The sequence below is a fragment of the Pantherophis guttatus genome, chromosome 1, assembly GCF_059756535.1.
Source record: "Pantherophis guttatus breed Tessera chromosome 1, ASM5975653v1, whole genome shotgun sequence".
Taxonomy (NCBI): Eukaryota; Metazoa; Chordata; class Lepidosauria; order Squamata; family Colubridae; genus Pantherophis; species Pantherophis guttatus.
Window position 1 is genome coordinate 47,951,477 of NC_142063.1, and position 22,239 is coordinate 47,973,715.

At 36.7% G+C, this 22,239-nt stretch overlaps 1 protein-coding gene across 2 annotated transcripts in view; it reads left to right on the forward strand.

The window, feature by feature from the left end:
- The window catches only part of GALC (galactosylceramidase), a 46,597-nt gene that overhangs the window by 11,781 nt on the left and 12,577 nt on the right, over positions 1-22,239 (forward strand). The window contains exons 5-12 of one of the 2 annotated variants that reach the window (XM_034418275.3): positions 1,773-1,912; positions 5,006-5,044; positions 8,940-9,067; positions 16,726-16,881; positions 17,506-17,630; positions 18,532-18,659; positions 20,007-20,096; positions 22,011-22,100. In XM_034418275.3, the coding sequence (XP_034274166.2) occupies positions 1,773-1,912; positions 5,006-5,044; positions 8,940-9,067; positions 16,726-16,881; positions 17,506-17,630; positions 18,532-18,659; positions 20,007-20,096; positions 22,011-22,100 (896 nt within the window). Of the gene's footprint in view, positions 1-1,772; positions 1,913-5,005; positions 5,045-8,939; positions 9,068-13,511; positions 13,643-16,725; positions 16,882-17,505; positions 17,631-18,531; positions 18,660-20,006; positions 20,097-22,010; positions 22,101-22,239 lie in introns of both variants that reach the window. The other variant, XM_034418273.3, reaches the window with a different exon arrangement.

Below are 22,239 nucleotides of genomic sequence, written 5' to 3' on the forward strand. Positions count from 1 at the left end.
GCTCCCCACACTCGCCCATCTTCCCCCATTTCTGCCCTTTTGACTGTCCTGCACTTTGCTGCCTTGCACTCCACCATCCCTGTTGTCCAGCCACTGTGCCCTCCATTGCTGTGCTGTCCCCACCATCTTGCTTATATATCACCTAGCTCCTCTTCAGCACCTTCCATCCCAGCTGCCCCTCGCCATTTTCTTCCTCCTGCTGCTTATGAGGTGTGCCTGGTGGAGGGGCACTGGAGTACAAGTGGCCGAAAGGCCAGTGGAGGAAAATTAGGTGGGGAGGGAGTTGAGGTGCACCCTGTGATCCTAAATGTGGGTGAACTGCCAGGTGTCCATTTTTGGTCACATGACTGTGGGCCGGTGCAATGAATGTAACTTCGAGGACCATTCGTTCAGCACTGCCGTAATTTTGAACACCTACTGAACAAATGGCCATTAAAAAAGCACTCCTTGTATAACCCATACACACAGAAGCTTTTTTGGAAAACACTATAATATATAAAAATGGGAAGAAGTCCTGAAATAATAAAAAATGAAGAAATAATATACGTACATAGATATGCCAGTCTTAAATACACTTAGCTTGGAATCCAGGAAATTAAAATTGTCTACCCACAACAAGTAATCATCTAACAAAGAAAAATATTTTTAATAACTTCATCATTGAATTACATCCGGCATCAACTGAATTAACTTTTATTACTGCTGTTGTGCTTTCTGTTCATATCCTCCCTATCCTCTTGCATTTCCCTCTGATTTACTCAGAAAGATCCTCTATCTCTCAAGCAAGACTTATTAGCAGTACCTATTCTGCTGGCAAATGGATGACATTCTATGCATCCATTTGCCATCCACTGATTCTTTTCTTAAATCAACTGTTTTCATCACCAGTCTTTTGCTTATTACTTCTATGTGTCTGATTCCCACTTTTCAGGCATGTTGCCTGCCAGCTGACCCCTCTCATTCTTTCTCTGTTTCTAGCTCATCTTCATTTCCCTGACTTCTAATCAACTCATTGGCCAAGGGGCATATGAGAGGAATGAGGAACCACAAAGTAGGTGGGGCCTTATTACATATGTCATGTTTGTTTGTCTGTAGAATTTATAAGGCTTCCCAATTCAAAAATTACTCTGAACAGTTCACAATATTGAAAAAAAAAAAGACAAAAGGCAACAATTAACAGAAAATGATAGTGATACAGAAGAATCAAAATGTTCCCATGTAGACAAGACCTCTCTAAAGGATCCCGCCATTCAAATTATCACATGACCTGGGAGAAACAATGGTTTTCAGGGCTTTTATAAATAAAGGCAGAGGTAATGTTTAAAACAATAACATGCCTTTTTATGAAGCAGTTTTCATAAGCACAATGTGACAGTTTTCAACAAACGTAATCAGGGCTCTGAGGTTTCGGAAAAACACACTCCTATTTATCAGCTTGTTCTTAATTCTGTTAATTATTTCATCCAGTGCTTGCTAGCAGTTATTTTTACCGCTCATTCTTCCCATTTCAGTGAATTACCCTGTTATTAATAATGCAAACTATAACACTAGCATTGTAGAAAAAGAAAGTAAAAAATGTGTAGAATCTAGTGACTATTGTAGGGGTCCTAGAACATGTGAACAAATTAATTTCTTTCTACAATAACCCTGACCATTTAGTACTTTTCACCCCACATTATCAACATTAAAAAAAAAACATTTTAGCTCTGTGAAATTGATGTGTTAAGCATTTTCCTTTGTGTTGTTTATGTTTTTTATGCGTTCCCTTGCAGGCTTGCCCTGGGCTTTTCCAGGATGGATTGGGAGGGGTATGAGTTGGCCTTATACCTACCCGGATGTCACTGCATATTATATCATCTCCTGGATTATAGGAGCTAAAAAATATCATGATTTGGACATTGACTACATTGGGGTTAGTAGAGGAGTTTTTCGTTACATTCTGTTTTTTGTTAAAAATTAAATACAACTTGTACCATATGGCTTATAATGTAGGTATGTTTACCAAGTGTTTTTTTTTAATCCCCTTCTTTCTGCATTAAGCAATTTATTTGTGGGCGATTCAGTCAAAAGACATAATTGGGGTAGTAAAATAAAAGTTAATATAAAAGGCAATTGAACTAGTAAAGTGAATTTGGACTTACACTAACATGCATTTCATCCATAAGTAACAAAATAATTTAGCTTACTTTGGACTGATTGCAGGAAAGAATCTGCATGCCAGTAAGTCATGTTCTTTCTTGAATGCTTAGAATGTAGAATGCAATTGATTGATTCAAAGTAGCTTTTTAAAAATTTCACAAATGCTTATTTGTTTGTTCATTATTAAATTTATATTCTGCCCACCTCATTATCTGAAGCAATTCTGGGTTTTTTAATTAGTCTACATAGATACTGGATTTAAAACATATAATTTCTTCAAGTGGAGATGGCCAGATAATCCATGTCCGTCTGTTAAAACCATGGTACAGTATTTGGGCATCCTAATAGGTTAGATAAGATGGGCGCACACAAGATCCCCTCCCTTAAATATTTTCACATGATGGGACCTTCACCCCAGCCCTCTAGAGTAGCCTTCCATCTAGATTCAAGGGATCGCTACCCTTTCAGCCTTCAATCACTCAGAATAGAGCTGGAAGGGACTTTGGAGGTCTTCTAGTCCAGAGGTCCCCAACCTTTTGGACCTCAGGGACCACTAAATTCATAATTTAAAATCCTGCAGACCACTAATATGATCTACCTAATGACCAGCTGGATGGGCATGTGACTGGGTGGGCATGGCCAACTCAATGACACTCGCGTCGAGGGGCACCTCGCCGGCCTCTACTTGCCCCTCCCCACCCATCCACTCCTCGCCTGCCCACCCGGGCTCCTTAGGGCCCCAACAGGAAATAGTTGTTGGAGCTAAGCAGCCACCACAAGAAAGAATTGGCAAAACAGCTCAATTCACATTGGATCTGACCGAGAAGGAGGCTCAGCAGAAGCACCTCACTCAGGATTACAAGCATAGGCTTTCCAAGCAGAGGGAAGACTGCGGCAGTGCAAGGCAGGTGCTGGAGGCTCAGTGGGCTGAGATGATCAGCTGGTTCAAGGCCATGATGCAGTCCCACTGGAACGAAGCCCTCCGGCTCTTTGCCACCAGCAGCACTTTCCTCCAGCCTTCGCCCAAAGCTCAGCAGCAGGAGGCTGAAGCAGACTTCAAGTTGGAATTTCTTCCCCCCTCCAACCCACACAAGAAGACCCCAAAGGGGGAGACTCTCTGCAGCAACACAAACATTTATTACACGTATCTGGCTCAGGGGCCATAGTTTGAGGACCCCTAATTTAGTGCAATATTAAAAATGCAAATAATTTTTCTGCGGACCATCAAAATTTTCATGCGGACCACCAGTGGTCCACAGACCACCAGTTGGTGACCGCTGTTCTAGTCCAAACCCCGAGACCCTAGACCATTTCAGATAGGTGACTGTTCATTCTTTTCTTAAAAACTTCCAGTGATGAAGCATCCTACAACTTCTGAAGGCAAGATGTTCCAATGACTTATTGTTCCCGAAGGCCATGAAGACCTGGCTCTTCCTCTAAGCTTGGGCTAGGTTGGGGTTGAGCTGGGAGAATGTTTGGTCTGGCACCTGAGGAGAAGGGTGTTCTTTGAGGGGTCCTTGATGCTCTCTGAGCTTGCTTGTTTCTTGCACACATTTTATTACCCAAACTATCACTGATGATATTACCTAGTTTAGGTAATGGAATGTCTGCAAGAAATCAAGCAAGCTTAGAGAGCACCAAGGACCCCTCATGTCAACCCTCAGCTACAAATATTTTCCTTTATTGGGATATTCTTTGTTTTTAAGTTAGGTTTCATGGATTGTTGTGAGCGGCCTAGAGTAATTGCATGAGATAGGTGGCGATATTAGTCCTGTAAAAACATACATACATACATACATACATACATACATACATACATACATACAGTATATAGATACATGGCATAAGCTTGAAACTAGTCTAAATTTGTTCATTATATGCTAAACTTGGATTTTGTGTAATATCTGAAAATTAATCTTTGAATTAAAGAAAGGTGCCTCTGGATATATAATAGCCTAGGAGGCTATCCACTAATTATTTCCCCATCATAAATGATAAAATAAATTGCAAGATTATAGTCGCTCACAGGAGTTTTCTTTGTAGCTAGACAATATGTTAGAGACTTTAATGTAGAATTTAATTTGACATTTTTGTAGACAATGTGTCCTTGCTTTTAAGACTTCAGCAAGGTCAGAGATGATGCAGCATGAGTGTCTATGGTAACAGACAGTTTTGATTTTTATTTTAAGATTGAGTTTTTGATTTGAGAACAAAGTTACATCCCAGAGAAGAATATATATAACATTTAAAAATCAGTATTTAAGAAAGATCCAATAATAATGAAGCAATATCAATTATTTTCTAAGAAATAAGTGACTTGGCATGCTTTAGTGTAGTTATTTATATTTTGGAAAATAGTACAAAGACATGTTACACAAAGATACAGAGGATCTTCACTGGCAGAATATTCTTGATACAAAGACCTTGTCTCACTGGAACAGGGCTTCAGTGCTAAACTTAAAAGAGTATATATTTTTTAATGTGTTGTGAATGACCTAGGGAAGTATTGTCTGACCTTGGTGACCTTAAAAAGTAGGGATTTTAACTCTAAGCATTCCCAAGCAAGATGCTGTCTAAGGAATTCTGGGAGTTAAAAGTTCACTTAAAGTTGTCAGTGTTGAGAAACACTGACCTAGTCATGCAGACTTTAAAGAAACACTGTGGCTGAGATATTCAATTGTTCCATTTATGTTTCATTCCTAATTGTTAGGGTTCCAATTCAAGTTATTGTGCTTCGGGGTTCCACTGGATTTAGTGGAATTTTCTTGTAATTCCTGTTCTAGTCTTGCTGGCAGTTAGATTTTATTACTAGTTTTTAAGCAACATTATAACACTTTTAAACTTTGTTCCTTTTTTTTCCTTGAAGATTTGGAATGAACGACCTTTTAACAGTACATATATCAAGGTATGTCAACAACTATCCTTCACTTATTTAACCAAATAGGAGTCTTGTTCTTGCTTTAACATGGAACAAAATTATGCAGCAGAGCAAGAATGTGGGGTTACGTTACTTCAGGTAAACAACTAACCATTTGCATGACTTGATGTGTACTGAAAATATGCTTGCCTTTGTTGCCTAGTTGCTTTACATTTGCATGCTCTCCTATTCACTAATAACATCTGAGCCATTTTGTGCTATCCATATAATACTGACTGGAAAGTAAAATGTAATGCTGTTCATTTTGTGTGACATTTGAGCTGAAATATTCTCAATTTGGGGGCCTTTACTGGTTAGTGTCTGCTCATTATCCTACTGGCTCAAAAGGTACTATTCTGATTCCAAGGTGTTTAGGATCTTGACTACCATAGCTAGAAACATGATCTGGGCTTAGTAGCTAACTAGCAACCAGTGCAGGAACTAACCTATCTTAGTTGCTCCCACCATACAGCTGCAGTTTGTGGACCAAGTATAAGAACAGTTTTATACTGAATACTTTGGAATGATCTATGGATGAGGCTATGCATCCATAAACAATTGTAGCTGGGTTGTCCCTCTCCAGAAAAAGCATCTAGGTCTGGGGTGTCAAACTCATGTCGTCATGGCAGCATCACGTGACATATCGGGACTTTTTCCCCCTTTGCTAAACTGGGAGTGGGCGTGGCCAACATGTGATGCATTCGGCCCACGGGCCGGGAGTTTGACAACCCTGATCTAGGTGGTATATTATCCAAGTTGACATTAAGCATTCTTAGCCATGGATAGAGCTCGGGCCTTTAGTGATTGATTAATCTAGGAACTTTTATATAGAATGTAGATACAGTATCTAGAATCTAAAAAAGAATACTTATTTCTTTATAATATTCATGTATTACTTAATTGATTTCTTAGCTTGAAGGATGTTGCAGAACTTAATCTAGAAAAAATGATTAGGTTTTAAAAAAGTATTTCCTACTTTGATTAGATACAACACTTATACATTTAAATATGTCTGTTAGTTTCTATTATGGAGTTCATTATTTGCTTTTGAAAATATACAGTTTAGCGTACATATCTAACTTGCTAGGGTTCATCAAGTTTTGGCTAATTTAGATAAGGTTTACTTTTGATTTAAAATGTAAGGAAGGCTATGGAATGTGTAAAAGAGATGAATATTTGATACCAAGTGACCTGAAGGCTATAGGCACTTGCCTAATTCCTAAGGGGAGATCTCTCTGAGTTGAAATGTGTGGGAAAGATTTGCTGTTTAATTTTTTAGTAATTTAAATTGCAGCTGGCCCAGAATGTGGCAGCAGGTGTGTACAATGGTATTTCATAGGTCACCTATGTTGAACAAGCTATACTAGTTGCCGTTTGTTTTACGAATGCAATTTAAGGTGCTCGTTGTGGTGTAAATGTTTCTTTCATGAGCTCATATGAACCTCAGGTTTAAAAAAACTTCTTGTAGGACCCACCACAGGTACATCTACAATTGACAATAAATTCTTCTTTCTTCTTTTATTTTAGAGCAGGTGGCTTTGATGTAAATTTGCAACTTTAGTTAAATTTCTATATACAGCTAGTCCTCACTTATTGCCCACTTGCTCAGCTGCAACTTGAAGTTAGAGTGGTGAAGATGAGTGGTACTTATGACCAGTCCTCAAAGTTCTGGCTGGCACACAGTCCCCTTGGTAATAGGATCACAGTCCAGGTGCTTGTCAGTCAACTCACAGTTCTAACCTTCACTACAAGTTTTCTATTCCCTGGACAGAGTTGATTCACAGTCTGGGCCGGTCCTCCTGGATTTATGCTTGTGGAGCAGTTGGCAGCTGTGGCTACGGGGGACCCTGGACATTTGTGCCATAGATAAAACAAATTATCCCCAAATTATCTCAATTTCATTTTTTTTAAAAAAGCTTTGTTTGTCATAGGAAAATAAATAACATATATCAATAACCCACTTCAGTAATTCATGTATTTATTTATATCCCAACTTTATTATTTTTACAAATAACAAATTTATCCTTTCAGTGTTATATATGATAGGATCTTTACAATTTTGCACATGGATCAAAAAAAGAAGAAGATATTTTGATAGATTCTGGATACTGATGTAACCCCACCAAGTAGATCAGACCAAGCTTCAACTGTACAGGAAGGTGGTCTAATTTTATTGAGAAAAAAAACTAATAACAAAATCTTGTAATTGTGATTGGGCTGTGCCTCCTCCTTTGTGAATTTCTATGTGAATTATGGAGGTGTGTATCTGAGCCACTTATACCTAGAGCTAGTCCTTGCTTCCTGATCATTATTCAATGATGTTCAAATTTGCAAGGGTACAGAAAAACGAGACGTTACTGGTCCTTAAAGTTGTGGGCATTACAGCATCCCTGCAGTCCCAATTCAGCTGTTTGGCAACCAGAATGCATTTTATGATGTTCCTAAGTTACATGATCATCATTTGTGGCCTTCACAGCCAGCTTCCAACATGCAAAGTCAATGGGGAAGCTAGAAGGAAGTCACAAGTTACCGTCATATGACATTACATTTTACAACCTGTGGTGATCCACATATTGACTGCAGCCAACACTGACATTGTAATTTGGTGCCGTCACATGACATTGTGGTTAACAACTGCTCTGCTTTGTAACAGCTGCCAGTGGCTAATTTGCCCATTGTAGTTGGTAAGTGAGGACTACCTGAGGTGGTGCAGTGGTTAGAGTGCAGTACTGCAGGCTACTTCTGCTGACTGCTGGCTGCTGGCTGCCTGCAATTTGGCAGTTCAAATCTCACCAGGCTCAAGGTTGACTCAGGCTTCCATCCTTCTGAGGTTGGTAAAATGAGGACCCAGATTGTTGGGGGCAATAGTAAGACTCTGTAAACCGCTTAGAGAGGGATGTAGAGCACTGTAAAGTGGTATATAAGTGCTATTGCTACCTGTATTTCTGCCTTTCTGTATTTCTGTTTTAAATTTAAGCCATGTATTTCTCCTTGTTGCTTTAGTAATGGATCTAGTGTATCTCTCTCAAGGTCATCTTCCTGGCTCTGTACATTTGGAGATGTAGCCAAGGAACAGACTTAATTCCGTGCCTGAGCCCTCCTCCCAACTGGGATGGTTGCTGTCCAACAGTGATTTGGAACAAGGCTTTTTTTGTTCAGGCAGATTAACCTCTTAGCAATCATCACTTGTTCTAGTTTATACAGTCTATGAAAAAGCACTGTCTTTCTTAAAATGGGAATTTATTAGATAGTAAGTAAAATAAGGTTTAATATTTCTGGGGAATGTCTGTGTAGAACACTGATAGTAATTTAATTTATCTTTTAATTTAAAACAAGATACTTAAAAGAATTCTCAAATTCTTGAGTTCAACATGTGCTTCTTAATAGCCAGGTTAGGTATTAAATTCATATTAAATGGTCAGTGCTCAAATTCTGAAATAAGAATGGGCTCTGGTTAGGTGGCATTGGTATTGATGCCATCTGAATACCCTTTGAAGTAGTGCATATAATGCATACTTTCCCCCCCTGTTGATTACTTATAAAATAGATTTGGGGGAGTAGATCAGTAAGGTTTCAGTCTCATGTGCCACCTAAATTTCTTCAGATGTGTTTTGAATCACTGCCTCTTTGTTTAGCCGTGATTTGTGTATTAAGTAGCCAATCTTATACAAGTAACGTTTCTTATTAACTGATTATCACCAAAAAGTGCACAGTTCCTAGTAAGGACTATGAAATCTAGGCAAGCCAACAACATATATTATTTTAGCTTTTTAACAATTCGTTTCAGAACTCGATTACCTTGTCCTTATTTGTTCCTTTAAGCTAATGTCATGTTCCTTAGTTGGTGAAAATTATTCTTCAAGTAATATTATCTGTTAACAAGGTACTTCGCAAAACTTTGGACAGAGTGGGTTTAAACACCCTTGGCATCATTGCTGCGGATGGAACTTGGAACATTGCCAATCACATGCTAGTCGATCCTTATCTATATGACGCGGTTGAGATAGTAGGGTAAGTGTGGAAATACAGAGGAACAGTTATTCCTCTATTATATATATAAAGCTTTGTATTAATTAGAATTTGGACACAAGCTTGGTTATCCTGCTTTTCTTATGCATGGGCTGCAGTATCATTTGTTTCCAGTCCTGCACCTGACACTAGTTTTACTTCCAGCTGACTACGGTATAAGTTGTAGCTTAATAGGATACCAACATCGTTCTGCTATCTTCTGTAACTATGTGACTTTTGTTTTATATAGTATATTCCATGGATGTTTCTTAAATAGTAACTTCCTTTCCTATGGGTACCATAAGAACCTAAGGCTTCATATCAATAGGCAATTCTCAGTACCTTCACTATGTGTTGATCTTTAGGGGAAATTTTGAAAATTGGTGGCATAAAGTCTAAGAGTTGTTAATATACTTGTATATATATAGGATTGTGTGGAACGTTAAAACACTATTGACTATCTTATTAAGGAACCAATAGAAGAGAATAGGAACTCTGAGGAAGTTTCTTGTGATTGCTTGGACCTTTTCAGTGATGGCGGTCTTACCGTAGCTTAAGAATACACTTCTTGGGAAAATGTCCCATTTTGTTTTGTTTTGTTTTATGTTTTAGTCTATTGTGTTGGTATTTTTAATATATTCATTTTGCTTTTTGATCTGTATCATAGTTGCTTTGAATGCCAGAGATCAGGGTGGATTTGATTTAAATCAACTCAATTTAAATCATAACTTTTAAAGAGCAACTATCATCTCTGTCCCGCAGCGGCTCCTCCTCTGGCCCGCTGTTGATTCACCGACAGTCCCATTCACTTTAATGGGATGACTGGTGATGCGGCAGTGACACAACAAGGTGAGGGATGTGGCGGGCTGCAAGTGAGTGGATGCCTGCTAACAGGGCTGCCATGATAAATCTGAAATGACAGGTGCTCTTTAAACTCATTATTGCTGGTAGTTAAAATCTTTAATATTATTATTTGCAAACAAAATGAAGCTTTCCTATTTAGAGTGCATATTACCTCTGTTTGCAGAGCTTGGATTCATTGAATGAGTTTACCCAAAATGTACATATTGCAGAATATACAACTTCATGCTACATAGCTAAGCTCCATTTCATGCTGAATAAACTAAATTATTAATGTATCTTAAACAGAAAACTATCTTTAGATAGATTGTTTACTCCAAAAGCATTTTATTAAAATAAATAAAAAATATGATTTAAATAAAAAAATATGATTTAAATTTTAAAAATCTGATTTTTAATTTAAAAAAAACATCTATTTTATCCACCCTGCCAGAGATGCAGGACTGTGTTGTACATTATGCTTTTAAATGTCACCTTTCCAAAGTGAACACACTACCTGGAGATTATCAGTGATAATTTTCATGTCTGATTTACTAAACTGTATCATCTAATCTTATTCTCTATATTCTCAGTGCTTTGATTTTATGGCTATCTAATACGTTGTGTAGATGTGCTGCATTAATTAACTCATTGACTAAGCTAAACCATTAGAGAGTAGTTGTATGCACTCAAAGGGCCATTTCAGTGGATAAATTTTAAGACATTAAAAATGGAACAGTGTTTGATTTCTATTAAAAATGATTTTTATGAGAAATGATGGCACTTTATTAAATAATAACCACAAAATTTATACCTGAAAATTTGAAAATTTATAAATGAAAGTTTATACTTATGCATTTATAGTAAGGCTGAAGATTGTTGTGGAACCTAAGCTTTGCAGTTTGATTTTCTATTGTTTCTTAAGAATAGAAATAGAAACTTAGAAACTTTGGATATGAGAGTGCTTCTGAAGCTGATACCACCTCTCTCGTGATCAAACTCCCAAGTGTCATTGCTATCATTGCCATTTACGACTGTTAACAATTATTCTGGCTGACAGTTGTCCCCCGCCATTCAAGGGGCAGGTGTCATCACTTATAAATGGCAGGGTGCCTGTCTTTCTTCTGATCCCCCCAAATATACGGCCCTCTGATGATACTGCAGTTGAGAAAAGTTAAAATTGGTACCCTAAATAACTGCTTGGCTCTCATCAAACCACCATTTGCTACTGATTATGTATATCTAAGAAGAAATGGCTGAATCTCAGTTGCAGCATCACTTTAGAACTTCAAAATAATAACACTGAAATAAGTTAAGCAAAAACTCATTGATAGCTGAATTTTTACCATCAAGCTTGTCATTACTTAATACTGAGGTACTGTATAAAATGAGAATAAGGTTATTGTAGAGTTCAAATCCAGCATTATCCTGAACCTATGCACTAGGTGTGCAATATCATGTTACTACTAACATAGAAAGAAAATTGTTTAACACATAAGATGAAATGAAGACATAATTGGACTCTCTCTCTCTCTCTCTCTCTCTCTCTCTCTCTCTCTCTCTCTCTCTCTCTCTCTCCCACACACACACACACACACACACATGTATTGAAAATCTTATCAAATCTTAAAATGTCACTTTTCGTAAATAAATGATTGGATTTATAGCATCATTTTACTATCTAGAAAAAATATTTCTCCCCATTTAGAAAACATTTTCTTTTCTAAAAGTTACAAAATGCAGTAGGGTATAAAAACTTTCTAGAATTCCCCTATTCCCCTGTTATCTTAGCTGTTCTGTTTTTTAGAGTGTTGCATACCTTTTCTTGATCTTTACAGTATCTTATTTGATTCCAGTATTTCAGTGTTTATCAAGTCTCCAATTCATTTGTCATAGTCTATATGCACGTTATAAATTTGGCTCAAATTGCAATCCTGTAGATAATCTCAAGTCTTGAGCTTTATTCTGGGTGTCATCTGATAGCTTTGCAGAGAATTGGCTATTCAAAGTTGGTTAATGGTCTTCAGTCAATAAGTGTGCAAGAGTGCTCTGTGAGTTTTTATTGATATTTCTTTCGTAATCTGAAATTCAATTTCACTGAAGATGTTGTTACACTGTTAGCTAAATATGGGTGGGGAAATTGTTTCATTGACAACGCTAGAGTACTTCCATCAGTGGAAGAGAGAAATTATTTTCTCTTCCTCTGTCTCCATCCTCCACCCTGTGCATCATTAGCATCTGTTCTCTGGTCCAAAGGTGCTTTTTCAGGAGGCAACTGGACTTTGTTGTTTTTCTTTGAAAACGTTTTGCTTCTCATCCAAGAAGCTTCTTCAGCTCTGATTGGATGATGTCTGAAGAAGCTTCTTGGATGAGAAGGAAAATGTCTTCAAAGAAAAACAACAAAGTCCAGTTGCCTCATGAAAACCACCTTTGAGACCACTGTGACCTGGATAAATGAGAATCTCCATAGACATCTGTTCTCTGGGCTGGAAGAAACTTCTGGGGTAAATTGGGGCAGGCGGACCACAGTGGGGAGGAAGGGGGAGAACATTCTGTGGTGTGAGCAGACATTGGATTTTGTCCTGATTTGTTTATTCTTCGACGTGTTCTTATTCTGGCATCTGAAATGACAGGTGTCTGCCTACAAAAGACTTTTAGAATTTTGCTGCAGGAGATATATATCTTTGTTTGGAGAATGAGGCTTGCCTCTTTGTTTCCCCAGCCTGTCCATGGAGGTTTCTTATTTATTTAATTAATTTATATGCCATCCATCTCACTATCCAAAGCAACTATTATGAACTTTGTCCATTTAAAACTTTTAGAAATGAAGCAATTTACTGAAGAGAGTGGCATCTTGCTCTATTTCCCCCCCCCTTTTTTAAAAAAAATGATTTATATGCCGCCCTTCTCTGGAGACTCAGGGTGGCTTACAATGCGTTAAGCAATAGCCTTCGTACTTTTGTATATTTACACAAAGTCAGCTTTATTGCCTCCACAAACTGGGTCCTCAATTTATCTACCCTAGAAAGGATGGAAGGCTGAGTCAACCTTGAGCCTGGTGAGATTCGAACTTACAGTAATTGCAGACAGCTGGTGTTAATCACAATGCTATCAGTCTGCCGAGCCACCAGCATTTGTCTGCTTTGGCAGACAAATGGTTGCGTTTACTTCAAGAGCTCTGGTGGTGCAGTGGTTAGAATGCAGTATAGAAGGCTAATTCTGCTCGAGTCTTGAGTTCGAGTCTCACTGGCTCAAGGTTGACTCAGCTTTCCATCTTTCTGAGGTCGGTAAAATGAGGACCCAGATTGTTGGGGGCAATAGGCTGACTCTGTAAACCACTTAGAGAGGGCCATAAAGCACTGTTAAGCGGTATATAAGTCTAAGTGCTACTGCTATTCACATTTATGCACTTGTCATAGAGAGAGATACGTGTTTTGTTGCTAGACATCAGCAAAATAAATTGCACATTTTGGCTTTTTAAATATTTATTTCTTACAACTGATGGGAAAAATGTTGCTTGGCAGAGATATGGGTGGCATACAAATTTAATACATAAATAAATAAAAATGAGTAAAATGCTACTTTACTTGTCTCTTTATTTTAAAAGATTTTAAGGTACGCTTTGGATAAGCAAGACCTTCAGCGAGTGCAGATCATAGCCAGCGATGACCTATGGGAACCAATATCCTTTTTCATGCTCACTGACTCTGAGCTCCATGAAGCAGTCAGTATTATTGGGTAGGGCATCTTTACAAAACTGATTCTTTCCTCATAACCCCTTGCCGTCACATCTGATAGAGGTAGCATCTTTTGGGAGAAGAAAGAAAATCTTTCTGGAATATTAAGTAGTTGCAATCTTTAGACTCGTGAGCTTTCAAAGTGTCAAATGACATATGCAAATATGACCACATCCCTGACAGTCTTTTTTTTAAAAAGTATTTATTTCTGTTTGATTTCATGTCCTTTTGTCCATAGGGACAAAAGTGCAGTTGTCACAAACTGGCAATTTTGCATAGGAAAGTTCAAGGAAATGCTTTCGTTTTCTTTTTCCATCTTCTTTTCACTGCAATACCCAGGCTGCTTATTCCCTTCAGACTCTTACGCAGGTAGTGTGAAGTTACTATGACAATTGGGACTGGGATTGCCATCACTAAGTGATGTGGTCTTAATGTGCAACATTATGAGTTCACATTGCTTAGCAACATCAATCCAGGTAGTCCCAGTTGCTCTTGTTGCCCGTAGGTTATTAAGCAGGAAATAGCAGGACTTTAAAATTAGGACTGTGAAGATGATGTGATCAGTCGTAAGTGCGAGCTGGTTGCCAAGTGCCTGAATTTTGTTCACATAACTGCAGGGGTGCTGCAACAGCTGGAACTTCATACAGCACCATCATAATTTCAAAATCACTGAATGAATGGAGATTAAGTAATGATTACCTGAATTCATGAGATTTAATGTATACATAATATTGGAAGAAGGGATTGGAAACTTCTTTTTGCCTACTATTTTCCCTCAAAATTAACTCTTCCCCGAATAGTTTGATTGTTTTTTGGTGCATTTGTACAACTTCGTCATAGTTTTATGTTGAGAAATGTAGAAAGAGTTTTCCCAATTCAGGTTATTTATTTTAGATAGAAACAGATTTGTTGACATGTAGAAGAGATGGAGAAACCTTGGGTCACCCAAATGTTCAAACTATATCTTCTGTAATCAACAATTGTGGGCCATGTTGCCTAGATCTTATGGGAGATGTAGTTTCAATTGTATACTTTCAACTCAGATGATATGCTGAGGTAGTCCCAAAAGACAACTGGACTTTGTTTTTTCTTTGAAGACATTTTGCTTGTCATCCAAGAAGCTTTTTCAGTTCTTATTGAATAGTGGGGAATGGAAGGATTTATCATATGATTGCAAAGAATATAAATCCTTCCAATCCCCACCATTCAGTCAGACCTGAAGAAGCTACTTGGATGAGAAGTGAAACATCTTCAAGAAAAAAACGAAGTCCAGTTGTCTTTTGAAAAGCACCTTTGGGGCAACCATGATCTGCATGACTGAGAATTTCCATAGACATATGCTGAGGTAGCACCTCAATGGCTCTCCAGTGAATAAAAGTTGCTCCACTTGTTTTTCGTACTTGGTTATTATAATAGTTTGCATTCAGCCCTGGTTTCCTGCTGGCTATTTACATATCTACATAAAAATCAACCAAGTGCCTCTTCTAGCTATTAGATAAGAATAGGGATGGTTTAATTTCCTATAGAAAAGATTTCCAAAGAAAACTATTCTGCTGACATTAGAAGTGAAAGATTAAAACTCATCAGATGCTCTGAGAAAGAGATCTTGGAGAAAACTTAAGGGAGATGTGTAATGACCAGCATCTAAGATGATGGAAGACAGCTCTGGCTGTTGAAAATTGGCTTTTGGTTTTAGGAAAACACATGGATGTCTGATAAACCTAACATGGGTTAGACCAGGGGTTTCCAACCTTGGCAACTTTAAGACTTGTGGACTTCAACTCCCAGAATTCCTCAGCCAGCAAAGCTCTGGGAGTTGAAGTCCACAAATCTTAAAGTTGCCAAGGTGGAGACCCCTGGGCTTGACAGTGTCACTGCTAAAGCTTTTTTGGTTCTGGTGTGCTAGTTTCAGGCGAGTTTAAATCCTCTTGAAGCAAAGGAGAGGAAATTCAGCCTAGACCTGCCAAAGTTGAGGAGGAGGAGGGGATACCTTTCACAGATGACCACTAACAAGACTGAAGATGATGAAAGAAAAATGGCTTTACCAACCTGGGAGAGAACAAGGACAGCTGTCAGATGGATTAACAAAAGAAAACTGATGATCTTTGCTTGCATAGTGTAAACAATCTTGTTGAGGAATGTAGCTGGAAAATGAAAGTAATTGTTGTGTATTTGTTGAAAAAAAAAAGAAGAAAATTCTAAAGTGGTCTTCTGCTCTGATTTTTATCAAAATGAACCAATAGAAATCCCCAGTCACAGTTATCTCTAATGTTTGCTGGTCCCAATTTTTAAAGAGTTTTGAACATAACTTTTAAAGAGGCAGATATTAAGTCTCTTATGTTTTATTGGAAGGATTTAAGTTGGATTGACAAGACTGTCCCTAGCAGAGATTTCTGTACCAAGTGTTAGACTTCAGAATATATTAGTTGTTAAATGAAGACAGAGGTTTGAGTTATTTTGCATCTCCTCATTTCAAAAGGAATCTAGACTCATGTTTTAAGATACATAAATTAAAAGCACTGAGACATTTAGGTCTCTAAATTCTGCTCAGTAGTAATGAGAGAATGCTGCCACATAGTGAAACCCTGGAAATCCTTTTTAAAAATTTTGTCTTTCCTTTGATCTTACTAGATAGCCATAAAGAAAACTAAGGCTAAAACTTGCCAACTGCAATCCAGGGATTATCGTACTGATTTACTCTTCCTTTTTTTCAAACATTTCTGACTTTTAAAATGCTGGATAAATGCTGAGCATTCACATTGTAAATGGTAGCCTTTAAATGTTATTCCTGAATTCATGCACGAACACTTTTATTTGCTATGCCACAGATTTATCATTGCTGTAAAAGTAAACGCTAAGGAGAATAGATGGGAGCAAAGAGATTGCTGAAATGCCCTTGAAAGAGCTATGAGTTATTTAAGACTAGTTGAGATTCCCAATTTTCCATATAACCATCAAAAATTGAAGCCTTGAGGAAATACCGTTATCAGAAAAGACACCATGCCTTCTATACTTTTCTAGAATGTTATTTAATCAAATGCATATATATTGGAGTTAAAACTTATACTTTTTTCCCCTGCCTAGGGCTCACTATCCAGGGACAGAAACAGTGAAAGCTGCTCAATTAACTCTAAAGAAACTCTGGTCTTCTGAGGACTACAGTACCTTCAACAATGAAGTGGGTTCTGGTTGCTGGGCTCGAATCCTGAATCAAAATTATGTAAATGGGAACATGACTGCGTATGTATCGATATGTCTGGTGATATAAAAGTGTATTTCATGACAATAATGTGGACCTATAATGTGAAAACCTTGCTCAATTCTTTTGGCAGTGACAATTGGATCAATATTTTTAACAAATGAAATAATTGTGCTCATGAAAGTTGGACCAACTATTCCCGCCCCCCCCCCCAGATGAATTATTCATAACAAGAACATTTATTCTGCAGACATTCCCCCATAAGAGTGTTTCTTAATATATGATTTGGTAAATACTTACGTTGTGCTTGATTGATCAATATATAGTAGCTCTTGGGATGAATTAAATAGGTGGATGTTTGCTTGGCCACTTAACTGTCTAAACATCTGTGAAGCCCCTTCCTTTCGATTTTTTGCGCTATTACCATCAAGTGAAAAGTTTCAGAAGTGAGTGAAAGGCAGGCAGGTAAATAAATACCTCTCTAAGGTTAGTCTGTGTCAGTATTTTCACCTTTGGTAACCACCTCCATTTATTTATATACTTATTTATTGAGATTTTATTAATGATTGCTGCTATCTCCTGTAAAATCACTTGGAACATTTTGGTTTACGAATAGTGGAATATAATTAATAATTTCCTTCCTTTTTCTTATTCCTTGTTCTTAGCACTCTTGCTTGGAATTTGGTGGCTAGTTACTATGAAGAATTACCCTTTGGAAGGTGTGGTTTAATGACAGCACAAGAACCATGGAGTGGACATTACTCTGTGAATTCTCCTATATGGGTCACAGGTACATTTTAAAAGTTAGACATAAACTTTTCCAGTTATCAAATGCATGTTGAGCTGTTGAGTAGCATATTGAATATCTATTGTTTTGAATCGTAATACTTGTTGGAGTATAGCAGAATCTTTCTAAATGAATAATACATAGCTTCTTACTAGAGATTATAAGAGAATGTGCATGGAGTAAAACAGTTTTGTTTCAACATGTGTGCAAGATTTTGCACAATGGAGTAGCTTCATAGGACTACTGTTGATTTGAAATAATTTCAGAGATTTTGTCCTATCAAAATTGAGGCCATAGGCTCATTCTGTTTCCCATGTACAGATTTCTGATTCAGTCAGGTTTGGAATTCAGACCATTAAATGTACTGATTCAATGCTTACATTTTAATAAGCACATAACTTTATGAAAAAAGTGTGAGTTGTATGAGAACATAATGCTGTTCTTACTTTATTGCTTAATCATTCAAAATACTTTTTAATTCAGAAGTTTGACAATTAGGACTGGAGTCTAGCCTGGAACCTTCCAGTTTACAATATCTGATCTGTCTGGGATTTATAGGCCGTAGAATCCGGAATAGCTGGAGAGCACAGGCTGTGAACTGTTGGTCCAAACCACAGTAGTTTTATTGAGTCACAGACTGGTATTGCATTCATGATCCTGCACATTATGAAGGAGCTCTTCTGAATTAAACCCATAACCATCTGCATTCCTATAAGAAGTTATTCCTGGACCTTTCTTTGACTTGTAACTATATATAGGTACTGCAATCAGAGCGAGATGATTGCTTACTTGTAAGACAATTGAGCTATCTCCTTTCTTCATGTGATTTTGTGTTGACCTTATTATTTTTTCTTCCCATTGAAGCAGGTTTCAGTGTTTTGTTTTGTTTTTTGTTTTAACACAGCACATACAACACAGTTCACCCAACCAGGCTGGTATTACCTGAAAGTAGATGGGCATCTGAAAAAAGGTGGAAGCTTTGTGGCTCTGACTGATGGGCTAGGCAATCTGACCGTCATCATTGAAACAATGGTAGTGTTATTCAGCAAAGTCTAATGTAGAATTGATTTCACACACTATAAAGTTTATGGAAGCATAACAGGACGAATGCTATGGAAGTATACTGTCTTTGAGTTGCTCTTGGCTCCTGTTAATTGCATTAATGCATCCATGGAGTATTCATGGCAACAATATGAAAATGAATTGCTGTTGCATTTCTTCAAGGTGTCTCCCCCACCCCCGACTTTCAGTATAGTCTATAACCCAAGTAGTCTCTGATACTCTCCCATCCAAATAATAACACTGTTTAGTTTTTGAGCCCCCACAAAATCAGTCAAATGCTGCCACCTGCTGATTTATATTGAAAATAAATGCTTCTCTAGGAGGAGCATTGTATTAGTGTCTTTTCAGTTGGTCTAATATAGTCCCTAAGACTAAGTTGTGAATGAGAAGTGCCTTCTTTGAGTCTCAGTTCTGACAGGCCTCGAGAAGAGGCCTTAGACAAACAAATTTGTCTTCTGGGGATATGTTATATTGATTTATTTTACAGGGTTGTAGTATAAATTATTAGTATAGTATGTATAAAGGATTTTTTTTAACATTTTGAAATGCAATACTAAAGTCAAGTTATTCATTTATATATTAAACAAATTTATATTTGTTTATATTGAACCACATCTTTGTAACGGGAATTTTTTCAGATCCTGAGTAGACAATAAGAAGCTTATGATTGTGGTTCATTATATTCTTTAACAATTTTCAAGTTGTGATCTTAAGGTCTTGCATTATGCTCTAAGGATTCAGCAATGCAAACCTGGTCTGTTTTTACTGATTATGTTTTGTGTGTGTGTATTTTTTTTTCTGTTGTGTGTTAGTGATGTATTTTCCACTTCCTGATTTGGCATATCAGATAGAATAACCTAGTTCCCGGGATCTCCTCACTCCCAGTCACTACCACAGTTCATGGGGATATCCTAGACATAAGTTGCAAGCAGAATTATTATTGCAGTGTATTGCATTATGACTTACACCCTCTTCAGAATGCTGTCTTAGGAGAGAGACAAAGACAGACAAAGATGGGGTGGGGAAACCTTGCCCCCTATTCCTGTGGTCAGTATTTCGTGGTCACCAAACATAGCTCAGTTCTCATTGAGCTATTCTTGGGATTTCTCTCTTCTCTGTCCTTTTCTTTTCACCCTATCTTTAAAAAAAGTAATACATACATACATAATGATTTTCCAGAATTTGATAATTATGCTTTTATGTGGGTGACACTCTTTATCTAAATAAGCAATGTCATATACAGTCTGGATGATGGAAATAAAAGGAATTACATTTTGAGGTGATGTTTGATCTGTGCAATTTATTCTTTATTTTTAGACTCGTAACCACTCAAAGTGCATCAGGCCACCACTTCCTCCCTATGTTGTGTCACCCCAAAAGGCAGTTTTCCACTTGAAGGGATCCTTTGTAAGTAATTGAACTGTACCTCAATCACTCTGTCAGGTGCCTTAAAGAGTAGATGATCAAAATAAGATAAGACAATAGCTTGTTTTGTTTATTTATAGCAATTAGAATGATTGGCATTTTTGAAGTGACTATGTAGTTGAATGTTACATAAAACTAATTGAGGGACAAATTCCATTCCTATGCACCCAGTCTTATTGGCTGTTGTCAGAAGTTGTCCATGAACAAATAAACGTGGTGCAGTTCAGATTCATGGTACTGCAATGTTTTGCTTCCTGTGGTTTGATTATAGTACTAATTTCTGCTGTGTAACTCAGATTTCCAAGAAAGACTTAATTTGAACAGGGAAATTCTGGATATTTGTTCCTTCCATTAAAAAATAATTATTAGCTTATTAATGGGTTTTAAAATATTTAAGTGGAACTATCAGCAGCAGAATTGATGATAAATGAACCAGATTTTAATTTATTTTGAAGTAAATAATAATTGTTTTTGTTGTTCTGATTTTAAATAGTATTATGAGGCCCATTTATTAATCTCAGTCATGCATTGGAATGGAAACAATATTGAATAAATATCAGAGCCCTAAGCTGGGCTCATCTTATCGGGACAATTATAGTAGTTATAATTATAGTATAAATTTTTCTTTTATTTTAAAATGGGTAGCAGTACATTTTTTTTTAAAGTCATGGGCTCATAATACTCTTAATCAATTGTTTTTAGAATTTAGAATTTTAGAAATGCTATTAGTATTTTTGAGATTCTGAAAAGGTTTTTAAATAGCAATAAATACTGTTAAAATTTTTGTTATCTATGCAGTTTGCTACTTTTCCCCAGCATTCAGAGTTTTTTTTAAAAAAACAATTGTTTGGGTCTATTAATATGCTACATTAGTAATAAATTTCAAGGAATGTTGGTAAATATGTAATTCCTTATTGGTCATATATTATAGACATGATGAATCAGAACTTTTTAAAGGCAATTAATTTAACAATACATTGATATTCTTAATCCTTATCTTTCAAAAATGTAGAAATGTTCAATCCTGGAAGAACTTTGGATATATTGTGCTTGGATTCAAAAAAGATGATCTTCTACATATGGAAGAATAGTTCAATTCTAAACTAAATATTTAATTTAATAGAATAGAATATTCTATTTAATTCTATTAAATTTGTCAACTTTGAAGACTTTGAATCAGCTTTGTATCAAGAGAGGCAAGACTAGAGAATGCAATTTCATATGGAGTAGATTCAATTCATCATAAACAAACATGGTTAAACAAATATTATTAATATTATTAATATTAATACAACTGATATTAATGCAACAAGTATTGTTGTAAATACCTTGATTATTATTTCCTAAAATGATTTGTACCCAGAGAACACACTGTTCAATTGAAATTGGAATTTTTGTGTTATCAAATAAAAAAAAAATTATTACAAAAATAAAATAAAATAATTAATTACAACATTGAAAAATTAAAGAAAGTTATGTAATTTCAATAGTCTGATATTTATCCATCTATATAAAAAGGTGTTTAGATGATTGTTATTTTGACTTCCTAGTTTAGAGTTTTGTTTTGTTTTAATTTTCTGCTGCTGTGCCACTGCCTCCTGTCTAAGCAACTACAGAAGAACTGTGGTGGCTAGACTAAAGGTCAATTTAATCATATCCAGTGGCTCACAGTGGCTAAAAAGATACCAGTGGGGAGCCCACAAAGAGGATATGAGCAAAGTGGTATCTTACTGCTCATGTTCTATTTAGTAACTAGTAATTAGAGTCACAATAGTCCTGATGCTGGCTAGTAGATAATATTAGTCTTCTTCATGCCTTTAATTTACAAACCATCTATGTTGGTGGCTATAAAATTAAATAAAATTAAAAATTATATGTAAACTTTTTCTCCTCCAGAGCAAGCTGAAATCTCTTCAGATGTGGTATTCCAAGCTTGATTTTTCTACTGCCAACTCCACATTATTTCAGTCACTTGGCCCTAAAAATGTGAGTACACCATAAGTTAAAGGGTTAATATGACTATGATACAGTTAATGGATATTGCCTTTAAGAGTCTATTGGAGGAACTAAAGGTATTCAAAGGAAGAGCATTTGCCTGCATGCCGTCTTCTACAAAGTTGCTTCT